This window comes from Terrapene carolina, unplaced genomic scaffold (assembly GCF_002925995.2).
Source record: "Terrapene carolina triunguis isolate 2854851 unplaced genomic scaffold, T_m_triunguis-2.0 Scaffold233, whole genome shotgun sequence".
NCBI lineage: Eukaryota > Metazoa > Chordata > Testudines > Emydidae > Terrapene > Terrapene triunguis.
Genome location: NW_020664584.1, coordinates 12,769,643 through 12,791,676, shown reverse-complemented (window position 1 = coordinate 12,791,676; position 22,034 = coordinate 12,769,643). Strand labels below are relative to the sequence as shown.

At 50.5% G+C, this 22,034-nt stretch overlaps 1 protein-coding gene across 1 annotated transcript in view; it reads right to left on the bottom strand.

The window, feature by feature from the left end:
• The window catches only part of LOC112113961 (arf-GAP with SH3 domain, ANK repeat and PH domain-containing protein 2-like), a 106,334-nt gene that overhangs the window by 12,889 nt on the left and 71,411 nt on the right, over window positions 1–22,034 (bottom strand). The window contains exons 16-17 of the mRNA XM_026656842.1: window positions 5,555–5,640; window positions 3,740–3,855 (exon numbers count right to left, since the gene is read on the bottom strand). Of these exons, the coding sequence (XP_026512627.1) occupies window positions 3,740–3,855; window positions 5,555–5,640 (202 nt within the window). The remainder of the gene's footprint in view (window positions 1–3,739; window positions 3,856–5,554; window positions 5,641–22,034) is intronic.

Below are 22,034 nucleotides of genomic sequence, written 5' to 3'. Positions count from 1 at the left end.
GTCAGAATAGAGTCGAGCTCCCTCAGCCACTTAGGCCTGAATGCACAAAAGGACATAGGGTGGTGACACTGAGCATTGCAACGCCGAACTCTTGGGCACCTAGGAAATCCTGGGAACACCTTGTAACTCTCAAAGCCTGAGGTAGGCGCCTAGGATCGGGGAGAGAGGTGCACCTTAGAATGCAAATCACAAAAGCCAGCAGGCTAGGCGCCGAGGAGATGCCAACCAGAGGGGTGTGCACTAAGCCCCAGCTCTCTCACAGGCTACGTCTACACTACGGGGGGGGGGGGGGGGGGGAAGGGGAATCGATTTCAGATACGCAAATTCAGCTACGGGAATAGCGTAGCTGAATTCGACGTATCCGATCCGACTTACCCCGCTGTGAGGACAGTGGCAAATCGACCGCCGCGGCTTCCCCGTCGATGGCGCTTACTCCTACCTGGGCTGGTGGAGTACGCGTGTCGATTCAGGGATCGATTATCGCGTCCCGACGAGACGCGATAAATCGATCCCCGAGAGATCGATTTCTACCCGCCGATCCAGGCGGGTAGTGAAGACAAGCCCTCAGAAGCAGGCGCCTTTCTCTGCTAGTGATTCTCAGCCAGAAACCCTCTTTGGAATTAGGCGCCTACGCCAGTTTGCAAGAAGCGGGTGGGGGAGGGAAAGCGAGCGAGCACAAGCATGAGAATGACTCTGTAGTCTGGTGGGGAGAGCACTCATCCAGGAGGTGGGAGACCCAGCGTCCAGGCCCCCTGCTTCAATGATTATTTACTTCTTTATCTGCAGCGGAAGAATTAAACAACCATAGCTGCTCTGAGGAAACCTCTGCACATCTGGCCAAGAAAGCATTAACTAATATTACACTGATATGCACAGAGCTCTCCAGGGAGAAGTCTGGCCTTGGATTCCAGCTGAGACTTACCAAAACAGGGATTCCAACCCAAAGACTTTGTCAATTTGCAGTTAAAGTCCAGAGAAGAGACCACATTGGACACATAAAAACAACCCCACTCAACATTAACAGGTATGGATAGAAATTGATACCTAAACAATTTAGACATCAGCAACAACTTTCTCAATGCCCAGCACCCAAACAACTTTAACTGTGCCGCCAGGAGAAAGCGCACTCCATGAACGAATTGATCCATCCATTACAGCGCTTTCTCTCAGAACTGCACCTAAAAGCATGGGCACATTACTTTTATTATAGAAAGCTTGTGTCACCATTTCAGGGTAACTGCACCTTTGACCCCCTCCGTGGTCTGCTCAAGGGCACCCTTTAGATCTCAGGCCTCCAGCCATCTCCCCTCTCCCTTCAGACTGGGGGTTTAAAGGCTGCTGTCCCTGTGCAACTCACGGTGATTATTCCAGTAGATCTGACCTCGCTCAGCACCTGCGTCTTACTTTGATCCTCCAAGGTCTGTGAGTTACCTGGTACCAGACAGGGATTACCTGGTACCAGACAGATTTCACAGAGCATAGAACATTGATTTTAGGAGAAAAGTATTACAGAGGAAATATATCATACAACAAAGAAAGGTCTAAACACATGCTAGCTTATCAGAGGTCACCTATCATCCACGTGGGGGCTCTGGTAGGTCATAGTCCTTCAATCCTTTGGGTAGGGTTTGCCCCATTGGTCAAAGGATCATGTCAGTTTGTTGGATCAAAAGCAGGACCTCCTCAGCCAGTTCAGGCTGGGCCTTTACAAGCTCTTCTTTGTCTCCTGGGCCTCTTGAATGGTCTGAATTAGTCTGTGCAATTTCCCCTGGGGGGTGGTACTTCTCCGGAGTTGTCTACCTGTCCCAGGTCTGCAGGAATTACCCTCACTGATTGTAGCTCCTGGAGTGATTGGAGCTCTCCACCAGCCAGCACACACTGCCTGGCTTACAGCAATTGAGATAACATTTATAAAATCCCAAGACTAGTCTAAGATAGGCCTGTGTTTATCACATCTGGTACCCCTTGTCATCAATCAGGCTTTTTGTAAAGCTAAAATCCAATCCACCAAATTAAAGGCACTTTATCAATTTAGGAATCCCTGAATTCATATGTGTAACAGAGTCCTTGGTGGTTCCTCCCTTGGGGGGTGGGGGAGGGCAGGAACCTAACAATGCCCAGTTATCTGCACTGGGGGGTCCCAGCCCAGGCCCCACTTCCTTACTATTTGAGGGTGGGGGGCTCTGCCCTTTGTGGGCCCTTTTAAGTCTCTCCAGAGTGGGGTATCAAAAATGAAAGTCACAAACCCCAACGCATTCAGGGATACTCCCTCCCAGTGACCCCAGCAAAAGGGGAGGGGGCAGCAAGTCTACAGTGCACCAAGGTACTGGTTTTGGGGAAATTGCTCTGGCCGGGCCTCTGAGTCAGGCTCAGCCTGTCCATCTTACGCTGGGAGTCTGTTGTTCAGGGTGAAGGTCTCCTGGCTAGGAGTCACTCCTGCAGTCTGCAGCTTAGGGCAATCCTGCTCCACTCCCACCCTGCTGACTGCAGTGTCCTCTCTTTAAAAGGCCTCCTCCCTATCCGACATGATTCACGGGGCCAAAGGGGTGGGGCTAGCCCTTCCTTGTTTGCACGGGGTCTATACACCCCGGCACAATATGCATCTAAAGTTTGTTACAGGGCCCATCGGCACAGCATGTAAACCCATCCAAAGAGTGATTTTTTCCTACTACTAATACCATGCACCCCTAATTAAAGACATATCGTTAGAGACAAAGCTACTGTATGAACTAACCAGAACTTCTACACCAGCTGAGAAAGATCCACATTCATTATATTAACACAGGAACTGTGCATATCATCACAAATCAGACACAGAATTACACACTAGAGGAAGGACACATATAAGGTTAGGTAACAGGAGCACAAGGGACCAAGGGAGCTCCCAATAAAGTGAAAGCAAAGACTGCTGTTGTCTCTAGCAGAGGTCAGGTCAGGGCCTAACATATTAACACAAATGCAGGGGCAGAGTTAAGGTTGTTTGGGAGGTGGTCATTGAGCATTTTTCTCTTTAATGATAAGTGTGTGTGTGTGCACGTGCTCGAGTATAGGTTGTTGTCCAAACTGTTAATGTCTGAGGGGTTTAAGATGGGTTTATTGTAAGACGGCTCTTGACTTGCACTTAACCTTAACTGTAACAAGGTTTTTGTTTTGGAATTCTCTACATCTGCTTAATAGGCATTAGTGACGCCTCAAACATGCTCAGAGCTGCTTCAAAACCATTGGTCACTAAAATACAAGTAACTCCGAGCCAGTGGGTCCGCAATATCTGCTTTCCTGTGGCCTGGAATCGTCACTCCTGTATAAAACTCATGGTTGTCACATTCACAGTCACAGCCTCTCCTGTCCAGGTATCTCCTGAAGGAATCAGGATTCTTACAGCCCACTGAGTCATCAAGGATCAGCACCTGACTTCTCTAACCCGAGCTAAGCCATAATCCCTGTTACACACCATGTACTGCCGACCCTGTCGGGGCACCTCAGCGCTGCTCCTGAGACACACTGCCCTGTGGATTGTCAATGCTACACATTCTGTGTATAAAAGCCACTTGGTTCTTCATCCGTCTTCTGTTGCATTTGGCCTAGTACCTGGTGCAAAGGGCTCCTATTCTGTTCCCAGTAAGACATGCAAGGTGCAGAGAGCAGACACAGGCCCTGAGAGTGAGACAGTAAAAAATAAGGAACCCAACCCCAACACCTTCTTCCCTGTTTGGAGAACAGAGCCCGTGCAGTCACTTACTGATGGCAATGCTGGCTTTGGCTCTCACAAAGAGCTTGAGGCACTCGGGTTTATTGTGGAGGCAGCAGTAATGAAGCGGTGTGTTTCCCTTCACTGTCTGCTTCACAAGGCTCCCACTGGGGCAAAGGACAGTCAGTATGAGTATGCTTGAGAAAGAGCAGTTCTCGTCTATAACAATAACTGCGTGACATTCAACCCCAAACCCTTCTCCCTAGCTCACAGGAATGTAGATCAGAACGGACACTGCCCAGCATTCGGGCTTTTAGCCAAGGCATGTGAACGTAGGGCTGCCAAACGTCTGGCATATTGTGCGGCTCTTGTGCACTGAGCAGCCCTGCCACGCCTGCTGACAGCTCACCTGGAACTTCACACATTTGACTCAGCTGCGGGTAGCAACTGCAGTTCATCCCGTGACCACAAGAGGCTGTTGTGGCACGTGGCTTCGGGCAGGAGGGGACAGCTCGTTGTGGGGGTGGGGGTGTGACACACGCTGAATGGAAGGGACTGACTGGGGCCCAGATTAAGACAGGGTCTGAAAAGGGTCGGGGGAGGCTGTCTCATCCCAAGCTGCCAGATGCTGCCTCCAGTAATAAATCACACACCGTTTATTAAAATAATTAGGATTGTATGCAAATTATGTGAGCATATGCAAATCTTCTCATTGACATGGAATTTCCCCAATCTTGGCAGCTGTGTGCATGTTCCCCAGCAATGGGCAGTGCTGTGTGGCTGGTACAATACCCGCTCTACTGCAGCAGCAGCCGAACTCAGAACACAATCCTGCACTTGCGTACCAGATCACACAGGGCAGCACACCCGTGAAGACACAGCTATGCATCATTGAGTGATGCCAGCATGGAATTTTGCATAGAGTGAGCACACAGTTTTATCAGCTTTCTAGTTTTACAACCATATACGGTTGCAAGGGAAATGGGGGTTAGAGATAAAGAGAAGAGTTCACAGTACAGGAGATGATGCAGAAGATAAGGGTTTAGAAGGATCATCTAAGAGGAAGGATGGTTTTGTATAGGCTGGAACCCAGGAGAGCTGAATTCCATTCCCAGCACCAACACACTTCTTGTGTGACCTTGCACAAGTCACTTTCTCCCTCTGAGTCTCCATTCCCCCTTCTGTACACCGGAGATGATGATAACGGAGCCTGAGCTCACAAAGGTGCTGGGAAGATAAATCCATAAACACTTGGGAGGTACCCAGACACTGTGGGGCAGCCCTTAGGGAGACAGACTTTAACACTGGTTCCACCCCAATCAATGGCACACTGGGCTTGAATGCAGAAGGAACAAAAATGTACCTCCTCTTGTTCAGGAAGAACCAGACTCACTCTGAAAACCAAGAGCTGGCCCTTGGGAAGCCCATCTTCGAGTCTGGCTGGACCGGAGTAGTGGCTAATGGGATATGGAGCCTGTCACCAGTGGACTGCAATCAGGGTGGGCGGGCCCATTGGAGAGCTGTTCAGTGACGGGGTGGGAGGAAGGGCTTGGGCTGAACCATCCAGGGGGACATGTGTCCTAGTCGGAAAATCTCCATCCCCATTGGCACTCATTGCTCCCCTCAGCAGAGTCCAGGGAAGGGCCATGGCCATGAATTCCCCTCTAACCCTAAAGATGGTTTCTCCATGTCAAAACTAAGGCACTTCCACAGGGAAATGCCCTGGTGCTGCCCCCTGGTGGTACTTCAGAGGATATCCAGAGGCACTTAGTCTCCAAGGCTATCCAGCACTAACTTCGCTGATGACCTTATGTGTCTTATCCTGAGCAGACAGTCCTACCCCTGCAAGCGCTGCAGTCAGCTTACCTGTTCTGCACCAGAAAATCTACAATGTGTAGAGAGGTTCGGTCAGCTAACAACACTGCCAGGTGGAGAACAGTTTCCCCGGGTTCCTGTAAACGGGACACAAACAGCAAGTGACTGGATGCATCTGAGTTTCTCAGTATCTCCGTGCAAAACAAGCATGTTCTACCCCTCCGTAACTTCAAGGACTTGAAGAATTGCCACCACGGATCAGCGATGGGGCCTGTCTAGCCCCAGACCCTGTCTCTGACTGTGGCCAGTACCAGCTGCTTCCGAGAAAGGCACAAGAAACCCCAGAGTGGACAAGTTTGGAATAATCCATCCATAGGGGAAGTGTTTTCCTCACACCCATCAGTTAGAGGCTTGCTCACGCCCTGAAGCGGGGCAGGGGAGGGTTCATATCCCCACTCTTTATGTAATATAACTGCAGATGAAGTCATCAGTAATTAAGAGCAGCAGTACTGCAGTAGTGCTTAGATCAGGGCCCCATTGTGCAATCACCAAATGGTAAGAGACAATGGTGACGTAGTTTCCTTACTAGGACACAGATCTGGAAGGGACCTCCTGGGACAATGGGTCCATCCCTGCTATCACCGGCAGCCCTGTCAAATTATCATTATTACAATAATAGTAGTGCAGTAACCCACCCCCTGGCACTGGCCCCTGCTCCAGCTGTGATGCAGCAGCACACAATTCTGTCCTGGGGAGAGGACGGCCAATGGGAGAGCAGCTCAAACTGGGGTGGTGGCTTTGAATCCACCCAAAGGGGCAGTTGGGAAAAGCTGTTAGAGGAGAAGAATCGAGATGCTGAGCTAGCGGGTGAACCGGAGCCCAGGGGAGGTGATAAAACGAAAGAAGAACAGGACAATAAAAGTAGGGGACTGGGACGTGAGAAGGAGGAAAGAAGGAAAATAACAAGGGTTTCAGGGCAGGAGAAGCAGAAAAATAAACAGCCTTGGCAGGCGTGAGCAGGCACTAATAGAGAAAGGAAGTAGAGGGAAATAATATCTACAGACTTACCAGAGACGGGCACCAAGGGAAAAAACTGAAAGGAAACAGAACTGGTGAAAAAGGGACTTGATCAAAAAGCTGTGTTAGATGAAAGCAGATCCGAAAATGGTAAACGAGAAGGCCGCCCACAAGGGACCTGACCCACATGAGCAGAGAGAGTGACTGTGACCATCTAGTGACGGGATACAGTTCAAAGGGGCCTAATGCACAAATGAGGGCCCACTAGGTGAAGAAACCCCACTTGTAGATAAATTCTGTGAAAAGAGATACAGCCACAGAAACAGCAAATCTAAGGAGCCCTTCAAGCCAAAGAGAAGCAAAGAACAGGCCAGCAAGAGTGGAGCTGGACTTGCAGCCAAGGAGAAGAAAAGTTGACTCTTCTGTGAAGTGACACAGTCTATTGTTAAGGAATCTCTTTGTTCTTCTTAATAACAATCTATTTGGTACTAACTGCCCAGCATGTACAAGCCCCAGAGGTTTACAAGTTGGTAACCTATAGTTTAGTACTCTGAACAGTAACTCTTTGTCAATGTTCTACATGATTTAAGCTCCTGGTACAATTTGGGGGTTTTCCCTTATAAAGTTCTAAAAATTTCAAAGGACCCATTTGTCTTGGTTTGCCTTTGCCTCTCCTCCCAGTTTGCCTTGCCTGCCTGGCCGGGTCACCACACTATAATCACACAGTATTAGTGGGGCACCCAGAGGCCACAATTAGAATTAGGGTCTCATTGTTTCACAGACACCTGAGCTAAACCAACTGGCCCCTCTTCACCCATTTGTACTGACATGTACAAACCATTGCAATGTATCAGCAAGGTGTGATATTCCTTTGCAGAAGCCATGCTGGTTTCTCCCTTACATCCAGTTCATCGTAGTGGTGTATAATTCTAATGATTATCACTGCTCTACAGCCAAAATGCTTCTGAAATAAATGTAGTCAAACTTTACTAATTCTGGGTCACTGAGAACGAAAATGATGCTTAAAATTGTTGATTGGCTCTAGTTTTCAAGATATGCTATTGGGTCAGTATATACGACCCTTGACTTGGGAACGGCGGAGGATAAGTGAGTTATAAAGGGAAGGGATCGCAATTTAAACCAGAAATGACTAAAATACATCTTTGACTGGATCTATGAATAAATCTATGACTGGATTTGGACAGTACTTGCTTTTTAGGCAAAACAATGAATGATGCAATCTGAAGCTGGTATTGCGTCATACATGATATGAATTGCATCATGTTATTCCTAGAAGTCATGGATGATGCAATCATAACGAAGTTTACATCACTCTGCTGAACAAATTGCCCTATATCAGCTCTAGAAATCATACAGTGTCGTGCTCTCTTATTTGTCAGTGTTTGATTTTGCAAAGGGACACATTTCTGTTTAGCCAAAGTGAGCAGAGATGCCTCGTACTTGTGTGAACAGTGCAGATAACTTCTGCTATGTTTGTGGTGAAGTGACTTTTGCATCACAAAAGCGCAGTATAACCACTATGGTTAAGAAAGCCTATCACCTTTCTTTTGGCTGCAAAATTGGAGATCAGGACAAGAAGTGGGCCCCACACATATGCTGCAACACTTGTGCAACAAATCTTCGCCAGTGGTTGAACAGGAAAAGGAAATCTATGCCTTTTGCAGTGCCAATGATTTGGAGAGAGCCAACAGATCATACCAGCAATTGTTACTTCTGCATGGTGCCTCCAGTTGGGAAAGGTGTGTCAAAGAAGAAAAAGTGGACTGTGCATTATCCAAACATTCCATCAGCTATACGCCCAGTACCCCATGGAGAAGGACTGCCGGTTCCTGATGCACCAGAATCATTCTCACTTGAGTCAGACGAGGAAGAGGAAGAGGATGAAACTTCTGGTCCTGAACCATCAATGTCACAGGACCCACATTTTCTCCCATCCTCCTCCTCTGAACCACACCTCATAACACAAGGTGAATTGAATGACCTTGTCAGGGATTTGGAACTACCCAAGAGTAAGGCAGAGCTGTTGGGCTCCAGACTACAGCAGTGGAATCTCCTGGCAGGTGATGTTAGGGTTTCCATGTTCCGTGACCGTCAAAAGGATCTTGTCCTATTCTTCTTCATGGAAGGTGATCTTGTAGCCTGCAACAACATCAATGGTGTGATGGCAGCCCTCAACATCGTTCACAATCCAGATGAGTGGAGACTGTTCATTGATTCATCGAAGACGAGTCTTAAAGCTGTTTTACTGCATAATGGCAATGTTTTGCCATCAATTCCAGTTGGTCATGCAGTCCATATGAAGGAAACCTATGACAACATGAAACAACTTTTGAGGTGCATAAACTATGACCAACATCAGTGGCAGCTTTGTGGCGATTTGAAGGTTGTTGCTCTCTTGCTTGGTCTGCAGACTGGATACACAAAGTACTGCTGTTTTCTCTGCGAATGGGATAGTCGTGCAAGAGATTCCCACTACATCAAGAAAGATTGGCCACTCCGACAGTCATTGGAGCCTGGGAGGAAAAGTGTTCAGCATCCACCACTTGTTGAATCAAGGAAGATTTTGTTACCACCCTTACACATCAAGCTGGGTCTGATGAAGAACTTTGTCAAGGCCATTGACAAAACACAAGCAGCTTTCAAGTACCTCCGTGGAAAATTTCCAAGGTTAAGTGAAGCTAAGATAAAGGAAGGTGTCTTTGTTGGTCCTCAGATTCGTGAACTTCTTTGAGATGATGCATTTGACCATGCACTGTGTGGCAAGGAAAAGACGGCCTGGAAAGCCTTCCAGTTAATGGCAATAAATTTTCTCGGAAACAACAAGGCAGACAAAAGACGGTTACTCACCGTTGTAACTGTTGTTCTTCGAGATGTGTTGCTCATATCCATTCCAGTTAGGTGTGCGCGCGCCGCGTGCACGATCGTCGGAAGATTTTTACCCTAGCAACCCCCAGTGGGTCGGCTGTGGAGCCCCCTGGAGTGGCGCCTTCATGGCGCTGGATATATACCCCAGCCGACCCAGCGCCCCCTCAGTTCCTTCTTGCCGGCTACTCCGACAGTGGGGAAGGGGGGCGGGTTTGGAATGGATATGAGCAACACATCTCGAAGAACAACAGTTACAACGGTGAGTAACCGTCTTTTCTTCTTCGAGTGCTTGCTCATATCCATTCCAGTTAGGTGACTCCCAAGCCCCACCTAGGAGGCGGGGTCGGAGTGAGACATAGCTGTGTGCAGAACCGCTGACCCGAAAGCAGCATCGTCTCTGGATTGTTGCACCAGCGCATAGTGAGTAGCGAATGTGTGGACTGATGACCACACTGCGGCTCTACAGATGTCGTGGATCGGGACTTGAGCCAGGAAGGCAGTCGAGGAGGCCTGGGCCCTCGTGGAATGGGCGGTGATGCGTGGCGTCGGTACACTGGCCAGGTCGTAACAAGCACGAATACAGGACGTGATCCAAGAGGACAGGCACTGTGAAGAGACCGGTGAGCCTTTCATCCGGTCGGCCACCGCAACGAAGAGTTGCGTCGTTTTCCTAAATGGCTTTGTACGATCAATATAGAAAGCCAGGGCCCTGCGAATGTCCAAAGAATGCAAACGCTGGTCTTGACGAGTAGCGTGCAGTTTCAGATGGAAGACTGGGAGGAATATGTCCTGGTTTACGTGAAAAGGTGAGACCACTTTTGGAAGAAAGGCAGGGTGGGGGCGAAGCTGCACCTTGTCCTTATGGAACACCGTGTAAGGGGGCTCGGATGTCAGCGCCCTGAGTTCCGAGAAGCGTCGTGCTGAGGTGATGGCTACGAGGAAGGCTGTCTTCCAGGATAAGTACAGGAGTGAGCAGGTCGCCAATGGTTCAAACGGAGGCCCTGTGAGCCTGGAGAGGACGAGGTTGAGGTCCCACGTCGGAACCGGTTGCCGTTGCTGTGGGTACAGCCGGTCTAAGCCCTTGAGGAATCTAACGACCATCGGGTTAGAGAAGACCGAGGACGTGAGTTCTCCTGGGTGGAAAGCGGAAATAGCGGCGAGGTGAACCTTGATTGAGGATGTCGCCAAGCCTTGCTGTCTTAAGGACAGGAGGTATTCCAGTATCAAGGGGATAGGTGTCTGCGAGGGAGACGTAGCTCGTTGCTCACACCAACAGGAGAACCGCTTCCACTTGGCTAGATAAGTGGTCCGCGTAGAGGGTTTCCTACTTCCCAGCAGAACCTGCTGGATGGCCTGCGAGCATTGCCGCTCTGTCCGACTCAACCATGAAGCATCCACGCCGTGAGGTGGAGTGACTGCAGGTCGGGGTGACACAACCGGCCGTGGTCCTGGGAGATGAGGTCCCGACTCAAGGGGAGCGTGATCGGCGTTTGTACCGAAAGCTCCAGCAGTGTGGTGTACCAGTGCTGCCTCGGCCAAGCGGGAGCGACTAGAATCACCCGTGCATGATCCCTGCGGATCTTGAGCAGTACCCTGTGGACCAGTGGAAATGGAGGAAAGGCGTAGAACAGGTGGTCCTTCCATGTTAGAAGGAAGGCGTCTGACCGAGAGCCCGGGGCTCGCCCGTGCAGGGAGCAGAATGCCTGGCACTTCCTGTTGGCCCGAGATGCGAACAGGTCGATCTGGGGAAACCCCCACTTCTGGAAGACGGAATAGATGACGTCCGGGCGAATTGACCACTCGTGCGTCTGGAAGGACCTGCTGAGACGGTCCGCCAGCGTATTCTGGACTCCAGGAAGGAAGGATGCCGTGAGATGTATCGAGTGGGCGATGCAGAAGTCCCACAGGCGAATGGCCTCTTGGCATAGGAGCGATGAGTGGGCTCCGCCTTGCTTGTTGATGTAAAACATGGCCGTGGTGTTGTCGGTGAGAACCAACACGCAACGGCCCTGTAGGAAGTTGAGGAATGCCTGGCAAGCTAGGCGCACCGCCATCAGCTCTCGGACGTTGATGTGCAGGGCTAGTTGGGAAGCCGGCCACAGGCCCTGGGTATGGTGCTCCCCGAGGTGAGCGCCCCATCCTAGAGATGAAGCGTCCGTGACTAGGTGGAGGGAGGGTTGTGGGGCGTGAAAGGGCACTCCTGCACAGACCGCCGTGCGATCCGTCCACCAGGTGAGGGAGGCCAAGACCGAGGCCGGAACCGTGACCACCATGTTCAGGTCGTCTCGATGAGGACGGTAAACCGATGACACCCAAGCCTGCAGTGGGCGAAGTCGTAGCCTGGCGTGCCTGGTTACGTAGGTGCACGAGGCCATGTGGCCCAAGAGGGCAAGGCATGTTCTTATGGTGGTGATTGGAAAAGCCCTGAGTCCTTGAATGACGCTTGAGATGGTATGAAAGCGGTTGTCTGGCAGGATGGCTCGGGCACATCTGGAGTCCAGGACTGCTCCAATGAACTCTATTCTCTGAGTTGGTACTAGAGTGGACTTCTCTCTGTTGAGTAGAATGCCCAGCTCGTGGAACGTGTGTGTCACTATGTGGACATGAGCCTGAACTTGGTCCCTGGTGCGACCGCGTACCAGCCAGTCGTCCAAGTACGGGAACAGCTGTATCCCTTGTTGATGAAGGAAGGCCGCGACGACTGCCAGACACTTTGTGAACACTCTGGGAGCCGAGGACAAGCCGAAGGGAAGGACTGCAAATTGGTAGTGCACCCTGTCTACTACAAATCGCAGGAAGCGCCTGTGAGGCGGATAAATCGCTATGTGGAAATAAGCGTCCTTCATGTCGAGGGCGGCGAACCAGTCTCCAGGATCCAGTGAAGGGATGATGGTCCCCAATGATACCATGCGGAACTTCAACTTTACTATGAATTTGTTGAGTCCGCGCAAGTCTAAGATGGGCCGTAGACCCCCTTTCGACTTGGGGATCAGGAAGTAGCGGGAATAAAACCCCCTGCCCCTTAGCTCCGATGGAACCTCCTCTATGGCCCCCATAGCAAGGAGCCCAAAAACCTCCTGTGTAAGGAGTTGCTCGTGAGAAGGGTCCCTGAAGAGGGACGGGGAGGGGGAGGGGGATGGGGGGGGCGAGGAAAACTGGAGGGCGTATCCCCTCTCCACCGTGCGAAGGACCCAACGGTCCGAGGTTATAAGGGACCAAGCACGGTGGAAACGGGAGAGGCGATCCCGGAAGGGGGGAGTTGGATCCTGGGTACCGGTCGTGGTGCCGTCCTCGACCGCACCTTCAAAAGTTTTGCCTAGGCCCTGAAGGTGGCCTAGGCTGGACCTGGTTCTGACCAGGTTGAGGGCCGGTCGACCTCCGCCTGCCGCCTCGACCCCGCCTCCTGGCAAAGTCCTGTCTTGGACGAGGCGGGGGAGGGTAGAACCTCTGTGGCTGGGGCCTGAAGGGTCTGCGCTGAGGCCCTGGGACATGCATCCCCAGGGAGCGCATCATTGTACGTGAGTCCTTCAGGTTCTGGAGCCTCGCGTCAGTTTTGTCCGAAAAGAGGCCCTGGCCCTCAAATGGCAGATCCTGCAGGGTCTGCTGCAGCTCTGGTGGCAAGCCTGACACCTGGAGCCAGGAGAGTCGCCGCATGGCTATCCCCGAAGCCAGGGTCCTAGCGGCCGAGTCAGCAATATCGAGGGAGGCTTGCAAGGAGGTACGTGCCACCCGCATACCCTCCTCTACCAAAGCCCCAAACTCTTCCCTCGATTCCTGGGGAACCAGCTCCTTGAATTTCCCCATTGAGGACCATGAATTGAAACTGTAACGGCTCAGGAGCGCCTGCTGATTGGCCGCTCGGAGCTGGAGCCCTCCCGCAGAATAGACCTTGCGTCCGAACAAATCGAAGTGCTTAGCGTCCTTCGATTTGGGCGCAGCGGCCTGTTGGCCATGGCGCTCCCGTGCGTTAACCGATGAGACCACCAGTGAGCACGGCTGGGGATCGGTATATAAGTACTCATGGTCCTTTGAGGGCACAAAGTACTTCCGCTCCACCCCTCTGGCCGTGGGTGGAATCGAGGCCGGAGTTTGCCAGATGGTGGTGGCATTGGTCTGTATAGTGCGGATCAGCGGTAACGCTACCCGAGAGGGGGTATCCGCTGAAAGGATGTTAACTATAGGGTCATGAACCTCCACAATCTCCTCCACTTGGAGGTCCATATTGCGTGCCACCCGGCGCAACAGGTCCTGGTGAGCCCGAAGGTCGATAGGAGGCGGACCCATGGCGGATGTACCCGCTACGGCCTCATCGGGGGAGGAGGAGGAGGATCCCCCCGGTGGCAAGGGGTCCAAGGGCGGGTCCTGTTCCAGGTGCTCCTGGAGCTGGGCATCGCCTGCCCCTGGGTCCAGGGCCTCCACCGGTGTAGGCACTGGCGCCTCCATGCCACCTGGCGGAGGGCGGGAGATGGTAGACTCCGGGACCCTGGGCTCGGAGCGTGCCGAGCGGGACGCAGATGGTGGGGCCCCTTGTGCCTGGTGGTAGGCCCACGGTGTCCAGAAGGACCAATGCGCAGGTCCCTGCGTAGGGTCCTCGGCCGTCTCCTGCAAATGGACGGCCTCCGCGTCCGATGATCGGGACGCCGACCTAGATGGCCACGGCGGTGCCGAGTGCACTGTCGCCGGCACCGGATGGTACGGTGCCGGTCGGTGCCGGTCGTAGGGCGATCTGTCCCTGCGCGGTGCCGGGGAACGGTGCCGAGATCTGGATCGGGATTGGTGCCGGTAGTCTCGCCGGTGCCGAGATCCAGATCTGGAGCGGGACGAAGACTTTGACGAGGCCCGGTACCGGGAGCGGCCCCTCGAGCCCGAGCGGCGCTCGTACCGGTGCCGGGAGCTCCGCCTCGAGCCCGATCGGTGCCGGTCGTCGCGACGGTGCCGAGATGTGGAACGGTGTCGTGAAGGTGATCTGTGCCGCGAGTACGACCGGTGCCGAGGTGATATTCGGCACCGGGACTCCGAGCGGCGTCGGGACCTGCTCCGGGACCTGGAACGGTGCCGCGAGTCTGGAGCTGGAGACGGCGGGTGCAGCAGGGCAGGCTTGCCCCTGGACTGCACCTGGCGCGGAGCAACTGGTGCCGGAAGGTGTGACGGCCCCGGCTCCGTGAAGGCGATCAAGTCTCGCGCCGTTGCGAATGTCTCCAGGGTGGACGGGAGACAAGGTTCCACCACCAGCCTAGGTGGTGAAACAGTCCGCACCGGACTCGATGGCCTCGGTGCCGGAGTCAACGGTGTGGCCGCCTGTTTTTGGCGGTCCAACGGCAGACGCGGCTCTACCCCCGGCACCGGGGGAGCCGGCGTCTTCGGCGCGGCCGTGTCCTGGGCCTTGCGGGCCTTCTTATGGCCCGGAGAGAGGGATCGGCGCCGAGACCCCTGAGTTGGGCGCGGTGCCGACGTCGGCCGGTGCCGAGGTGGCTTGTCCGCCGCACCGGTCGGAGCCGCCGGGGCGCTGCGCACCGAGGCGCTCGGTGCCGGGGCTGGGCGCGCCGAGGGAGGATCCGGGCTCAGCGCCGCCTCCATCAGGAGCTGCCGAAGCCTGAAGTCCCGCTCCTTCCTGGTCCGCGGCTTGAAGGCCTTGCAGATTGGGCACTTATCTGCTTGATGGGCTTCCCCGAGGCACTTCAAGCAGGAGGTGTGCGGGTCGCTCGTGGGCATAGGCTTCCCGCAGGACGCGCACGGCTTAAAGCCAGGAGCCTTGGGCATGGGCCCGGCTGTGCGCCGGGGGGAAAAGGGGGGAAGACAACCCCCTAAACCCCCGCTAACAATTTACAACTAATGAAAACTAAACAACTAAACAACTAACTATCTAAGAACTTTAACTATATGCAACTATCTATACTAATGGCAATAAGAAGCTAGGGATAGTGAAGAGCAGCTATGCCGCGCTTCACTGTTCCAACGACCGTCAGGGGCGGTAAGAAGGAACTGAGGGGGCGCTGGGTCGGCTGGGGTATATATCCAGCGCCATGAAGGCGCCACTCCAGGGGGCTCCACAGCCGACCCACCGGGGGTTGCTAGGGTAAAAATCTTCCGACGATCGTGCACGCGGCGCGCGCACACCTAACTGGAATGGATATGAGCAAGCACTCGAAGAAGAACTATAGGTTGTTGGTGGAAAACCTCCTCAAGGCATACAAAAGCCTTGGTTGCAACATGTCACTAAAGATACATTTTTTACACTCTCATCTAGATTTTTTTCCACCGAACTGCGGAGCAGTGAGCGACGAGCACGGCGAGCGATTTTACCAGGACATTGCAACAATGGAGAAACGCTATCAGGGCAAATGGAGCCCATCAATGCTTGCAGACTATTGCTGGACAGTGACAAGAGATGCTCCATTTAATGAATACACGAGACAAGCCAAGAAGCGCCGAGTAGACACTGAATAGGACTAAACTATGTACAGAATAGTTTTTTGCCTTTTGTTTCATAATAAAATTTATTTATATAACCCTTTTGCTGATTTTTAAAGTGTTACATAAACAGGACAGGTGAAATATTATCATGTAAAGCAACCATAAACACATGAAAAGACCTAGGTTTATAATTTATGATTAAAACTCTACTATCTACACAATATACATAGACATAAAATGTAAAAACTTAAATATCTTAGAAACAGTAGCCAATCAGTTGTTTTAATTGTCATATTTGAATTCAGCACATCAAAATACATAATAAATAGCACATTTTATCTCTGAAGCAGACGACTTCTCAAAAATTGTAGACCAGTGTTACTTTAGTGAATTTTCCTAGTGCTGAAGACTCAGGGATCTGTAATTCCCCACATCACCCCGGGCATTGTTTTTACACTTGCTACCCACCAGCTGACCAGTACTGTAGCTGATTTTAACAAGTGACTACATATTTTATAAGCAGCTCAGCCATTTCATTTCTCAATAATAAACAATACCTACTCCGCATAGTGCACTTTTCAACTGTATATCGCACGGAGCTTTATAGTAAACACCCAATTTTTCAGATGAAGAAACTGAGGCACAGACTTGTCTAAGGTTACACTTCAGGTCAACAGCAGAACTGCCCTACTCTCCTGAGTTCATATCCAGTGCCCTATCCAAAGGGACCACAATGCCTCCCATTGGATTCCTTTTAGATGTGTGCCATCTGATCCTGGAGACTCAATCTTTCAATGATCAGTTTGCTCTAATACTTCCTATATTGACACCACAGTTTCTGGCAGTGCCTCATCTTTATTACAAAAATCACTTCCTTATTCTCCTTAATTGTTCCCTTTACCCTGCAGCAGCCCAACAGACTCCCTAGTTCTCTCACAGGACAGGTGTCCTGCTTTTGATACACTTCAAACATGTCTTGCGATTTGTTTTTATGCCGTTAGCTATTTGCTCTTTGGATTCCCTCTTATGCCTCGTGATTTCCTTCAGCCATATTGCCTGACATAGTCTACATGTTCTTTTACAGGCTTCACTAGTGTTGGCTTTCCAGTTTTGGAAGGATACCTGTTTAGTTTATATAGCCCTTGAACCTGCCATTTAGCCAGGCAGGTTTACTTCCTGTCTTTCTGCTTCCCTTTCCAATTGAGGGTACATATGTTCTGGGCACTGTTAGGGTTGCTTAAACAGTCTCCATGCTGAATTCAAGGGTTTTAATTGCCTCATTTCTTACTTTAGGGTTTTTTACTTGTTTCCTCCTTTTCTTGAAGTTTAGTGTCACCGTGCTCATTACTGGAATCTTTCCTCCTCCTGGCAGCCTGCCACTAAGGGTGTGTCCACACTGCAATTAGACACCTGCAGCTGGCCTGTGCCAGCTGACTTGGGCTCACAGGGCTGGTTAATTGCAGTGTAGACTTCTGGGTTCGGGCAGCAGCCTGAAGTCTGGGCCCTTCCCACCTCGCAGGGTCCTAGTGCCTGGACTCCAGGCCGAGCGCGAACATCTACACTGCAACTGACCAGCCCCTTAGCCCGAGCGAAGTGAGCCCGAGTCAACTGACACAGGCCAGCGGCGGGTTTTTAATTGCACAGTAGACACACCCATAGTGGCTCAGCTATTCTTACTTCTTGATTTAACTCCTGTGTAAGGGCCTGTCTACACTAAAAGCTTAAGTTGACCTATATTAGGTCGACTTACAGCCACCGCAGTAATTAGTCCACACTACCTCCTTGGGTGACTGGTGCACATCCTCCTCAGGAGCCCTTCCACCGACCTAAGAGGGGCAGCGTGTGGAACTGAGAGCCTGGTCTCATCTCTGCTGGCGGCTCCCTGCCGGAAGCCCAGCTGCCCCACAGGCTCCCGGCCTCCCTGCAGGCGGGCACGGGGCAAGCCGCCTGGGGCTTCTCGCCTCCCCGTTCCCTGCCGGGAGTGGGGTCCAGCTGTCCAGGCTTTTTGCCCTAGCTCCCAGCCGGGAGCGGGGTCCAGCTACCCAGCTCTCCAGGGGAGCAGGGAGCAACTGGGTTCCAGCTGCCTGGCTTTCTTGTCAATTTCTCAGCTAAGAGCGCTACCAGCCGTTGTAAGTAAAGCCGTGTCTACACAAACACTGTCGCCCTAACTACACCGACATAAGCCCTGCACCTCTCGTGGAAGTACAGTTATTATTTCAGTGTAGTAGGGCACTTACGTCGGTGGGACAAGGCTGTCATGCAGACACTGACATAATTAGGTCGACGTAAGACAGCTAGCTGTGCAGTGCAGACCAGGCCTTACTTAGGAAGTTGAGAACTGCCTCTCGGCTTGTGTGCTCTACGGCTAGCTGTTCCAAGAAGCAACTGATGTGCCGTTTGCCCCGTCGAAGTCACTCATTTCATCGTTTTGTTAGGCTGAGTTCCTTCTCTCATTTCTCTCTACAGGTATCCCTTTCCTGAGGTAACCATACTATGTATAGAGCAGTGGCAGTGACTTCTGAGTTAAGGTTGTGTTCTATTATTTCACTTGAAGCACGTATTATCTTTCAGACTTTGGTTTGAAAACCTAATGTATCTGTCCCAACTGTTCAGCCCATAATCTGAGTAATGTGTGAACTTTCTGAGGATTTCAATAAATCTGTTAATTTCTGAGTTTTAATCAGTTAAAAATTGGCCTTAAAAAGTTCCAACTCAAAAAGATTGAGTTTTATGATTGTTCAAGCCTCTCTAGCTTAAAAACTATGGCCTACAGAAATGCATGTAGGGAAAGTGTGGCGTCTCTCTTCGGATGTGACTAGTTTGCTAATTAACAAAAAGAAGAGAATGTATTAGTGTTATTTACCATAATTAAATCTGTATGCACTGTGCTTAGCTTATGGAAAGCATGTTTTAAATTGGCCACCTCCGTTCTCTGATGCAGTGTGGGGAAGTCTTTCTGAAAAGTGTGAGAAAGGATTACAATACTGCCTTTTGTCAGACGCCCCCAGGAACCTTCCCTGTGTCTGAAATTGGGGCTACCACGGTGGATGGGGAGTGGGCAGTGCTTGTCCAGGGGCATTGGTGTTGGGCTAGAGAAGATCACGGACAAAGGAATGGATGCTTTGCTGAGATCAGGATCTCGCTGAAACTGAGATACCGAGACAGCTGGACAGTTTTACAAAGAGCAAGATCTTCGACACAGTAGCAGCTGCTTTGACCATGACCTGGATGCAGGGTGGGTTGATATAAATCAAGGTGATTTAAGTCATCAAGTGGGAAAACCTCAATTTAAATCATCAATTTTAATCAACTTTTCCATTTGTATTTATTATTTTCTAAAGAAAGGTGCATTCTCATTGGTTAATATAACTATTAAAACATGTTGATTTACAACTAAATAGAGCTTTTACACTAGATTTGGTACATCTTTTTGCTGCCTTGGAGGGTATATTATACCTACATACACTTATTTAATCAATTATATAGCTTAATATTTTCACATTCTTATTAACTGTACATTTTAGTATGTTAGAAAATGGTGAATGATATATTGCTTATTTACTAGATAATTAACTTTTTGCTCATGACTTATATCACACTACATTAGGATGGTAACAGGAACTTAATTAAACACACCATATATAATTTATTTTTATTAAACAAAACAACCTTAAATTCACCTCTACCCCGATATAACGCTGTCCTCGGGAGCCAAAAAATCTTACCGCATTATAGGTGAAACCGCGTTATACTGAACTTGCTTTGATCCGCTGGAGCGCACAGCCCCACCCCCCCGGAGCGCTGCTTTACTGCATTATATCCGAATTTGTGTTATATCGGGTCACATTATATTGGGGTAGAGGTGTATTTTGGATACATAACTTCTCTTACCAAAATGGGTTTCACATTTACCACAAATAATTTATTACAAGAACAGAGGGATTCACTGTAGTCAGTGAATGAAACTGATTATTTCAGGTCAGCCTGGAAAAAATTTCAGATATACCTGAAAGTGAATGGAGCTTAAGTCCCTACTCACTTAAGTCTCCTGAAAATGAGACAACAGTCTCCTAAGTGACTTAGGTTGTCCTTCCCTTCTTGTTTTTATTCATAGATTGGAAGAGAAACAAGTTTTTCTGCTTTTTCAACTCCCAATTGATTTCCTAACTTGGAATGAATTAGTCCAAATGAAGAAAATATTCTTTCTGTCCCTGCAGAAGACGCTACTGCTGTCAAAAGCTGGTTTAGCATTTCAACAAACTCTGGTTCCAGGTGCTTAGTTACGGGCTGCCACCAGTTCAGTGGTATGACTTTCTTTAAAACATCATCAGCAAACATGTCCTGTGTGAATGGTTCACTTCCAGCCCTGAAATTCATTATGGTTGATATGATTAAGGGATGATTATTAAATGCCCATATCATAGCAGCATCTTCTTCAGCAATTAGACATCTACCCTGGTACTTTGGGTTGAGGATATTAGCAAGAAAGTGAGGTGGAGTAAGTGCTTGATCCATCTGTTTCTTTACTGTCTACATTTCTTTCTTTAATGTCTCTTGAAGTTCTTTCCAAATGTTAAGAGCATCAGCAATGCAACAGCAATCTTTCTGTGGTTTGTCCAAGGCCATGGAAACTGGTTTCAGTATATCCAGCATATCTTTTATGTTTCTCTTTAGTCCAATGGTGGCTACTTTGGCTGTGATAGTTTCATCTGTTTTGTCATGATTTTCTTCACAAATTGTCATCAGACTAGGCCAGCTCTTAATAAATAGCTCTGTGATGTGATGTATAAAACCCACACTGGGACTGAGATGGTTAAAGAGCAGCTCTGGGCCCAGGTGACCCCGTCCAGCCGCACCTACAGAGCATGCGCCAGCTGGAGGTGGAGCTTGAAAGGGAGCCAGACAGCTCAGAAGGGGCCTGATAGAGCAGGGAGAGAGCACCTGGAGAAGGGTGCTGCAGAACCCTGTCCCTGGAAGACAGAGCCTGTCTGCTGCGCTCAGAGGGGCTTCCAGTCAGTGACTCTCCTTTTCTTTACTGCTTTGTGTCACACCGTGAGACTTGGGCGGGAGCAAGGGTGGTAGGAAGTGGCCCAGGGATGCAGTCTTAAGGCACTCCCGGGTGCTGGACATTGTTGCCTCTTACAGGGTCCTGGGCCAGAGCCCAGTGGAGTGGGAAGGCCTGGGCTCTCCTACCAACCACCTTTATTACAGAGAGCACAAGGCCCCTCACTTCCAAACTCCTCCTTGAGGAAGCCAGGGGAGGGTAAAGACTTTGAAAACTCAGTGGTTGGGACTGGACACCTGGCGGAGTCCACAGATGGATGAATTCCTACCCCAGTCATGAGGGCCTGGGACCAGGGCCGGTGCTACCATTTAGGCCAACTAGGCAGTTGCCTAGGGCGCCAAGATTTGGGGGGCCAAAAAGCGGCGCCCCCAATTTTTTTATTTTTTATTTTTTTTTACAGCGGCCGCTGCGCTGGGAGGGAGAGGGAGTCTGAGCCGCCGCCGGCAGCCCAGGGGAACCCCTGGGTCAGAGCTGCCGCATGGATCCCTGGGCCGGGGGGTGGGGAGCTGCCGCAGGGCTGGGGGGGGGGCGCAAGGTGGAAGTTTCGCCTAGGGCGCAAAACTTCCTTGCACCGGCCCTGCCTGAGACCCAGTATCTTTCTTGGAATCTGTTACCCCGGAGATGGATAAAGCTAACTGGTGGCCTGACCAGAGGATCAAGTCAACAACCAGCAAAAGACAGACTGCCATGGAGCAACAGTGCCCAGGTGAAACATTGGAGGTGAAGTGAGTAGAGACACAGTGCCCTAACCATTAGATGACTCCACCAGTGAGCACCATCCATTACAAGCTCAAAACAATCAACCACTAAATTCCATTGTATATCTTGGGGGATAATTAGTTTGGTTGTCCCCCAGGGGGACCAGTGCCATTCAACATGTTCATACATGATCTGGAAAAAGGGGTAAACAATGAGGTGGCAAAATTTGCAGATGATACAAATCTACTCAAGATAGTTAAGTCCAAAGCAGACTGCGAAGAGCTACAAACGGATCCCACAAAACTGGGTGACTGGGCAACAAAATGGCAGATGAAATTCAATGTTGATAAATGCAAAGTAATGCACATTGGAAAACATAATCCTAACTATACATACAAAATGATGGGGTCTAAATTAGCTGTTACCACTCAAGAAAGAGATCTTGGAGTC